We start from the raw sequence: 9182 nt of genomic DNA, 5'->3' as shown, positions 1-9182 counted from the left end.
CCAACAGAGTTTGCCGGCCAATCACTGAGCTCCAACAGAGTTAGCCCTGCCCACCATCAGGCAGCTCCCCTATGACGTCACTCGCTCATCCCCTGAGTCACGGAAGTCATTTCTCTATGGAGAGGCCTCGGTGGCACAGTCGGTGGCGCTGTCGCGTCATCAGTGTCGGTACCCGAGGTGGAGTTGGCGAAAGGGCCTTTCTGTGTAGAGTTTGCATGTTCTCCCCGTGTACCCTAGGGTAGGTACCCTCACATGTTCTCCCTGTGTCCCCTAGGGTAGGTACCCTCACATGTTCTCCCTGTGTCCCCCAGGGTAGGTACCCTCACATGTTTTCCCCGTGTCCCCTAGGGTTGGTACCCTCACATGTTCTCCCCGTGTCCCCTAGGGTAGGTACCCCCACATGTTCTCCCCGTGTCTCCTAGGGTAGGTACCCTCACATGTTTTCCCCCTGTCCCCTATAGGGTAGGTACCCTCACATGTTCGTCCCGTGTCCCCTAGAGTAGATACCCTCACATGTTCTCCCCATGTCCCCTAGAGTAGATGCCCTCACATGTTCTCCCTGTGTCCCCTAGCCTAGGGTAGTTACCCTCACATGTTATCCCCGTGTCCCCTAGGGTAGGTACCCTCACATGTTCACCCCGTGTCCCCTAGGGTAGGTACCCTCACAAAAAAACATGCAGTAAACCTGGTCTCTAAACTGCCTCCCCCTGGCCAGCCGGGGCGCCTGATGGAGGGGAAAGGAACTGGTTGGAATAACGTGTTCCTTCCACGCGCTACGTCCGGTCTGGGAAACTTCCCCCTGTCAGGTGAAAAGAAGCAGCTTGGACTCCTCATGCATAGAAGGAAGCATGAGGTCAGTCCGTTGCTCTCCCCAGGTTGGCAGAGGGAGTGTAGCGCCCAGGATTACATTAGACAATTTACACTGGGTGAAAAAAATGCATTACAAAAATCATGTGATAAACATTTTTTAAGTAAACATTTCTCTATGAAGAAATACCATTGTCTTATTATTATACAAGCTTGCAACGCGTTGCGATGTGACGCGTTGTGAGCTTGTAGATATTCAAATAGCATACAGTGTATAAAATTGGGCTGAAGTGTTTAATGTATGTTTTGTAAATGTAATAATTTATATCTGCAAAGTAACTATAGGCAACTATAAGGTTTTCCACTAAATAACTGTAGTGGAGTAAAGAAGTACAATATTTGCCTCTGGGATGTAGTGGAGTAGAAGTAAAAGTAGTGACTGGAAATAGTACTCCGTTAAAGTAAAAACTCACTCGAGCAAATAAATGTACTTTACTTAAATAAATGTACTTTACTTAAATAAATGTATACTTTACTTACGCCACTGAAAAGGAGACAGATCAGTCCCCGTCATGTACGTCAGTGGTTCCCAAAGTGGGGTCCGGGGACCCCCAGGGGTCCTTGAGGGAGTTCCAGGGGGTCCCCAGCGAAATGATAGTTTATAATCAAATGGACCCTAATAATGGGTCTGTAACTCTGAGAGTGTACAAATGGAATCAAATGGACCCTTATGGGTCTGTAACTCTGAGAGTGTACAAATGGAATCAGATGGACCCCTTATGGGTCTGTGACTCTGAGAGTGTACAAATGGACCCCTTATGGGTCTGTGACTCTGAGAGTGTACAAATGGACCCGTTAGGATCCAATTTACTATTTAAATCCGGGTCCCAGAGATAGAAATGCCATTATATGGAGGGTCCGTAGACTAATGCACGTCAAGCTGGGGGTCCTTGACATTAAAATGGTTTAGAATCACTGCTAGAGCCGTAAAAATCTTCTCTTATGGGGGTCCCATGGCATTATCTCTTCAAATGGGGGTCCGCGGGGATAATTTGTGTCAATTTGGGGGTTCTTGAGATTAAAAGGTTTGGGAACCACTGGTGTACCCGTATGTACAGTATATATTATTATTATATACTGTATGTACAGTATATATTATTATTATTATATACTGTATGTACATTATATATTATTATGATATACTGTATGTACAGTATATATAATGTATCATTATATACTGTATGTACAGTATATATTATTATGATATACTCAGTATATATTCGCAGAGTCAACATAGTATTCACTATAAAAGAGGAGACAGAATCCAATGCCAAATGTGTGTAGTTATAGACAGTTATATTAGTTATACTAGTTAGGGATCGAGTGTGATAGACATTATTATTATCAGTATCATTATCATTATCATTATCATTATTGAGTGCTTTTATTCGTTGTCATCCATTGTGTACCCAAACCTGAGTTGTTCCCATATATGGTGACACATTACACACACACACACACACACACACACACACACACACACACACACACACACACACACACACACACACACACACACACACACACACACACTGTAAACGTATATGTGTTGCTTGACATTAACTTGAACTTGGCTGCTCGTGTTAAGTTGTAGTTTCTGAAAAGTTCACCCAAAAATAATGTCTTATTTAATTCAAATATCAAATAATACATTCCCCATGATGAAGCCTAAACCAACCCTAGCTCTGTTCCATATTGTTAACACTATATGTTACTGTTAGCTCTGGTCCAAAGTGTTAACACTATAGCTCTGGTCCAAAGTGTTAACACTATGTTACTATAGCGCTTTCAAAAAGTATTTATTTAAAGACGGTTACGCCGCAGACAAAGCCAACTCGGATCGTGACAAATCATGACAATAATTACAATGTTTTGGGCCGATCAAATAATTAGTAAGAAGAAAAACAAAACAAATAGTGTTGTATATCCTGCCTTTATTTTCTTCTTTCAAAGTATTTGATCGGCACAAAATATTGTGTTTTTTGTTTGTCATGATTTGTCACGATCCGAGTTGGCTTTGTCATTGTTTTTGGGTGAACCATTCCTCTAAGAGTAAATATGTGCCAGTATAGATGTATGTGGATCAGGCTATATGTATACTATCAGTATGGATGTGGATCAGGCTATTATGTATATCCTATCAGTATTTTACATAAACGCAGCGTAGCACATTCTACCATAATGTTTTTGAGGATTTTACATAACAATAAAATAATGATATGGAAACCTGGAGAAGAATGGTTCCTTTTGCTACAGGCAGTGGTCTCTGGACCCCCACCCACGGGACCCCCACATGCTTTTAGGGGACCCTTCTTTAAGAGCGGCAAGGACGGAGTTCTCCGTTCAATCAATTAGTAACGCCCAGCTCTCAGCGCGGAGATTGATAAAAAAAGGATGGAGATTTATTGATAAAACCGATCGCTCCACAGGCTGGAGGAGCCTCTGTTCTCTGTTGCGCAACACTCGATGTCATTTCCTGTTGGGACGTCATCGACAATGTTCCTCCCCCATTTTAGCCGATGAGATCGAAAATCTTAAAACGTTGAATAACTCTTGATCTAAATCATTCCGCCCAATTCTAAGCAAAGATTACAAAACACAGACGGCCCACCGCGGTCCCGTCGCTAGTCGCGTTAGAATGAATCATAGCCTACCTCCCGTTGTTGTTGATCCCCTCGGGAGGGTTTTGGCTACATCAAGCTATACTTCAGCTACATCCAGGATAGCGGTTGGTCCGTCGCTATAAATCGCTGGGCGCTATGATTTAATGGATTACATTAACCCGGGCGATTAACGTTAAGCACAGCTGTGTTTTATATTCTATATAACATGATGTGGGGAGCTCACCATGACACAGTTTATATTCCTGTAAAAGACCTCATATTATTCATTTCCCACCATTGTGTTCAAATAAATGTGATTTTCATTTAACGCTTGGAGTTTTATTTTTATTTTTGGAGCAGTGCCAGCCCCTCCAATGCCCATGTGTGTACCACATGGGCTGATTTGATTGACTGAGCACCAGTGATTTGATTGGCTGAGCACCAGTGATTTGATTGACTGAGCACCAGTGATTTGATTGACTGAGCACCAGTGATTTGATTGGCTGAGCACCAGTGATTTGATTGACTGAGCACCAGTGATTTGATTGGCTGAGCACCAGTGATTTGATTGGCTGAGCACCAGTGATTTGATTGGCTGAGCACCAGTGATTTGATTGGCTGAGCACCAGTGATTTGATTGACTGAGCACCAGTGTTGATTTCGTCGACAAAAACTAAGACGACAAATGTTCGACCTTTTTTTTCACTGACGAAATAATGGAAACTAAATAAAAACTAAGCTAAATAAGACTAAGACTAAATATACTGACAATTTCGTCAACAAAATAGACTAAAGTGGAGAAGAGATCCAGTATAAGTCATTTTACACTTGGTTGTATGCTGAAAATAGCAGATCTGCTATTTTCAGCATACAACCAAGTGTGTGTGAGCTTGTAGATCGGCTATTTTCAGCAAGTGTAAAAACAGTCATTACGACGGCATCAATTAAGGCCCGCCAAAATACATTTTAGTCGACTAAATCAACCATAGATTTAGTCGACTAAAATATCAACAAACAATGTAACTAAAACTAAATTAAAACTATTCTAAAAATATTCATAAAACTGAAATCAAATTTTGCTGCCAAAAACAACACTGCTGAGCACGGAATGTGATGATGTGTGACGATAAGAACGCCCCTCACTTCACACAGGTGTGATTATTTTTGAGGGGTACCTTTCCTTTTATACAAGGCTCCATTCACAACGTATGTGCAAAATATAGGCTTTGCTTCTACCTTGTGGTGACAACTGACAAATGCAGGATGCAATACACATACTATACATATATAGGTCTACAACAAGAATATGAATTCTACTGGTGTTTATAAATTAAGAATTGTTTTTATTTGTTCTTAAACATCAAGAACGTACAATAATAATTACTCATATTAATAGTAGGCTAATACTATAATCTTTATGGAACGCAGAATAATATTTAAACTAATATGTTGTAATTTTCAGCGCATTCCCCATATTTTTTTTATTAGGCTATATTTTGACACTTGGTTTGGCAATGTAAACATATGTTTTCTCATGCCACTAAAGCTCATTTGAATTGAATTGAAAGAAACTCAAATTTTAATGGAACCATTATTGCGGAATCGCTCGTCGTCGGTTTCTAGTTTCTACCCGGACCCGTTAAGAGGGAACACCAGCGGTCAGTGTTGCCATGTCTGCTTATTATATGCGACCTTGGTTTGTTTTCCTGTAAAGTTGCTTGTATTGATTGAAGTATTTATTAATAGTTTGCAGAATTACAGTACATTTCAAGCACAAAAACTGTTACCTGTGAGTGGACGACACCATAAAGCATTACACTTGTTTACAAGAGGGTCCACCATGTTCAATTCATTAGAACATTTAGAGAAGTACAAATATAGCTTACACAGTACACTTCTATATTAAAAAAACAAAACAGTAAATCATGTAGGAGGTAAAAAGGGAAAGGTGATATATACAGTGAGGGGTTGTGGGGGGGTTCACGCTTTACGGGAGCCAGTTTCGAATCGCAGGCGTCCGGTGCCCTTTGAGAGCGGTTTTGAAGGAGTCAAGGCCGCAAATTTAAGTCAATCAATCAATCACACCAGATTTGTGTTATTATATAAATATATTCCACATTACTTTGAGCAGATCTACAAGATCCACCACAACGCATGCGACGCGGCGTTGTTCTGAGCTTGTATATCAGCTATATATGTTTAGCTTCTGTTGGGCTTGTTTTCATGATAGACCTGGTTACTTGTTTCTCTCTCGCAGTCTGGCAACACTACTAGTGTTCACACACCGAGCAGAGCGGAGAGTAGCCTCGTGCACTGATCACAACAACACTCATTTAATAACAACAATTAACAATACATCATACAAACAATAACAATAATAATAATTATTATTAATCTGTCCTAATCAACATGGTGGGGAAGATAAAGCATGTCAGACAGAAGCTACACCAGGATGCTGTGAGGATCCAGCTCCAGCCTGCTGCCTGGGGGGGGTCCGCCGCCCCGGGACCCCCGTCTGGGTGCTGCTGGGGACCCCCGGGTGCAGGCGGCGGACCCCTGGCCGGGGGCGGTCCGCCGAGACCCCCGGAGACGCAGAACAGCCACCAAGACGCCATCAAGGAGAACAAGCAGGTATACACAACACAGTTAGCCCCGTGGTTCTCAGCTAGGGGTCCGCCGGTGGTTCTCAGTTAGGGGTCCGCCTGTGGTTCTCAGCTAGGGGTCCGCCGGTGGTTCTTAGCTAGGGGTCCGCCTGCGGCCTGTGGTTCTCAGCTAGGGGTCTGCCGGTAAGCCCGGTGGTTCGGGGTCCGCAGGGTTCAGACAGGATTATTTTGGGGGGTCCCCGGTTCAAATATAGGATTATTGTAGTGAGAGAGAGAGAGAGAGAGAGAGAGAGAGAGATGAAGCAGGGACCCCTTAGCTGAGAGAGATGAAGCAGGGACCCCTTAGCTGAGAGAGAGATGAAGCAGGGACCCCTTAGCTGAGAGAGATGAAGCAGGGACCCCTTAGCTGAGAGAGATGAAGCAGGGACCCCCTTAGCTGAGAGACAGATGAAGCTTAGGGACAGGGAAGGGTGTTTACTTTACTGTGAGAACGTTTTTTTTATTTTGAATTTTAAAATTAAATATTATAAAGGTATATTCAGTTTAATTTAGTCCCATACAAATTAGAAATGGCATATACTTTAGCTATTGAAAAATAGCAGATCTACAAGCCTGTGTGGCAGCTTGTAGGTTAGCTCTGGTCCATAGCATTAATGCTTCGATTCTGCGAATTTCTTTCCTGCATTAAGGCTATGGGACTTTCCCTATTAAATCTCAAATCGAAATCAGACCAGCCTCTCCTCTTTAGTGGAAATCTCACGAACGTTTGACCTACTCACCAATACAAACACGGGTTGTGTCAATAGAAAGCCTACTTTCCTTAGTGGACGCACTCTGAGCCCCCCACCACACGTATAAACGGTACTTTTTGGCCAAAAAGGGATATTTTTTCACCGGAGGAAAAATATCCTCTATGAGGCAGTTCTCTGGGCAATATCAGTAGAGGGCGCAGCGGAGTAACTAAAAATGTTTTTTTTCCGGTGGAAACAAAATCCCTTTTTGGCCAAAAAGTACAGTTTATACGTGTGGTGGGGGGCTCAGAGTGCTTCCACTAAGGAAAGTAGTCTTTCTATTGACACAACCCGCCTTTGTTTTGGTGAGTAGCAAAAACGTTCTTTTTATTTACACTAAAGAGTAGAGGCTGGTCTGCATTCATGCGAGCGGCGGAAGTTGAAAGTAACATAGCTCTAAGGCACGCATTAGAGCTATGGACCAGAGCTACTTGTAGGTCTGCTATATTTTTGAAAATGTGTCGCAATTCTTTGAATATAATATTCTTTCACGGCAAACTTTTCTAACTCAAATCTTTGCTTCTTAGTGGTCCCTGGAACAACATTATTTTCAGATGGGGGTCGGTGGCCAATTATAATATTGGGGGTCCTTCGTCCTTGACATGAAAATGTTTGAGAACCACTGACACAGAAACACAGCTGGGCTTTTCAGAAAACTGTCACTACTTTTGGCCAATTGAGTTAAATACATTTGGAACTTTGTAATTTATATCCGTAATGTTCTAACAATTTAATCGTTAATCACAATTACTTGAGAGACAATTAATGGTCAAGTAAATGTCACGAATCTTAACGGTATTAACCCATTCTGACCTGGCACCCATTTTGGTGTTAGCATCATGTTATGCTTTACCTATTGAAAAATAGCAGATCTACAAGCTCATATCGCGCCACCGAGTGGCGCGATACGAGCTTGTAGGTCTGCTATTTTTGAAAAATTCGAAGAACGACTGACATTTTTAGAATCTGATCTCAGGTCAGAATGGGTTCATCAGACCAGTGTGTGTCCAGTGGAAACCTCGTATGAATCTGATCTCAGGTCAGAATGGGTTAATATCAGGTGTGTGTCCTCCTCGTTAACACACAGACGCTGAGCTCCTTTCCATCAGGAATATTCTCCGGGACGAAGATCAGCCGCGAGGCGCTGGTCCAGACGCTGAAGATAGAAGAGGCTCCAGACGTGGTCGCCACAGCGCCACCTACAGACAAAGGTAACGTGGTCGCCACAGCGTAGGGGTGTTCGATATGGCGATAATTATCGTCGGGACGATACAAGGTCTCCACGATATGGCTTTTTAGAGTTATCGCTTCCGTCACGATAAATGTGCTGCATCAGACAGTGAATGCACACTCTATATATGCAGTTCTATGCCGTAATTTTTACTTCTGCAGTACGACGGTTTCGTTCACAAAAAAATAAAAGATCTACAAGCTAACCACACGTTGCTACGGCAACCCCAATGGACGGCGTGGTTTGCTTATAACTCTGTTGAGTTCTCAGCACTCCCAAAGTCCCCGCCCACTTTAATAATAATAATATCTCAAACTTATATCGCGCTTTTCTGAGTACCCAAAGACGCTTTACATGGGGGGGCTTTACAGAGTTAACAACAAATTAAAAACAACTTTAATAGAAAAAGGAAAAATAACACTAAAAGCTAAAGAACATTAAAATACATTGAAAAGGGTTAGCTAGGGAACTTTCTTCTAGGCAGAGGGGGAAACAGCATTGCGCTCACATGAGCTGTGCCTCATGTAGTAAACGGCTCATGTCGAGGAAGGGCGACGTGTTATAGTTCCCAAAAAGAACTCCACGTCTGTCACACAGACAGAGCCCGTGTGTTAAGACCAACGTGACTCGTCTTCATGGATATAAACTCACGAAACAACACCACGCAACAGCATAGACTGCAGGACTCCTCCACCATTCACCAAGCTATCGTCTGCTACGTTAGTTGACAGAGTAAATTGTCCGTGGCCACGGCTAATATCGCTGGCCAAACACTAGTAGCCAAGCACCAGAGCGCGCTCACTGTACACGCGTCGCTCGCTTAATAATCATTCATTTCTGTATCAATGCGGACATAACGTGGTAAATGTTCATAAGCACACAAGTGTACAAAATGCTTTTTACACTTGACTTTTATCCAGAGTCCTCAGTCCTGCACCCCCACAATGCCATATGCCAGTTTAGCCTTAACATCTACATGTTATTCAATATATTACTTTAGCACAAAATAATCTTTTCTAAACCAAGCCCTCATTCAAAAGTTATGTAATTAAGTGAAATTAAATGTTATTTATAAAGCACCTTAAGA

At 42.4% G+C, this 9182-nt stretch overlaps 2 protein-coding genes across 6 annotated transcripts in view; both read left to right on the top strand.

The window, feature by feature from the left end:
* LOC308311453 (double-stranded RNA-specific editase 1-like) overlaps positions 1-9182 on the top strand; it is a gene marked incomplete at both ends in the record, with an annotated part of 118044 nt that overhangs the window by 71641 nt on the left and 37221 nt on the right. The gene's annotated exons all lie outside the window — the stretch shown is intronic.
* Positions 5757-9182, top strand: part of slx9 (SLX9 ribosome biogenesis factor) — an 11556-nt gene continuing 8130 nt past the window's right edge. For all 5 annotated transcript variants that reach the window (XR_013963645.1, XR_013963646.1, XR_013963647.1 and 2 more), the window contains exons 1-2: positions 5757-6101; positions 7952-8075. Coding sequence is in view for 1 of the 5 variants with exons in the window: in XM_080758073.1 (XP_080614199.1) it covers positions 5880-6101; positions 7952-8075 (346 nt within the window). In the remaining 4 variants the exon portion in view is untranslated. The remainder of the gene's footprint in view (positions 6102-7951; positions 8076-9182) is intronic.

The sequence above is a fragment of the Protomyctophum bolini genome (genome assembly GCF_963924005.1).
Source record: "Protomyctophum bolini genome assembly, chromosome: 24".
NCBI classification, from domain to species: Eukaryota; Metazoa; Chordata; class Actinopteri; order Myctophiformes; family Myctophidae; genus Protomyctophum; species Protomyctophum bolini.
Note: the sequence above shows the minus strand (reverse complement) of the source record. Positions and strands in the feature narration are given on the sequence as shown.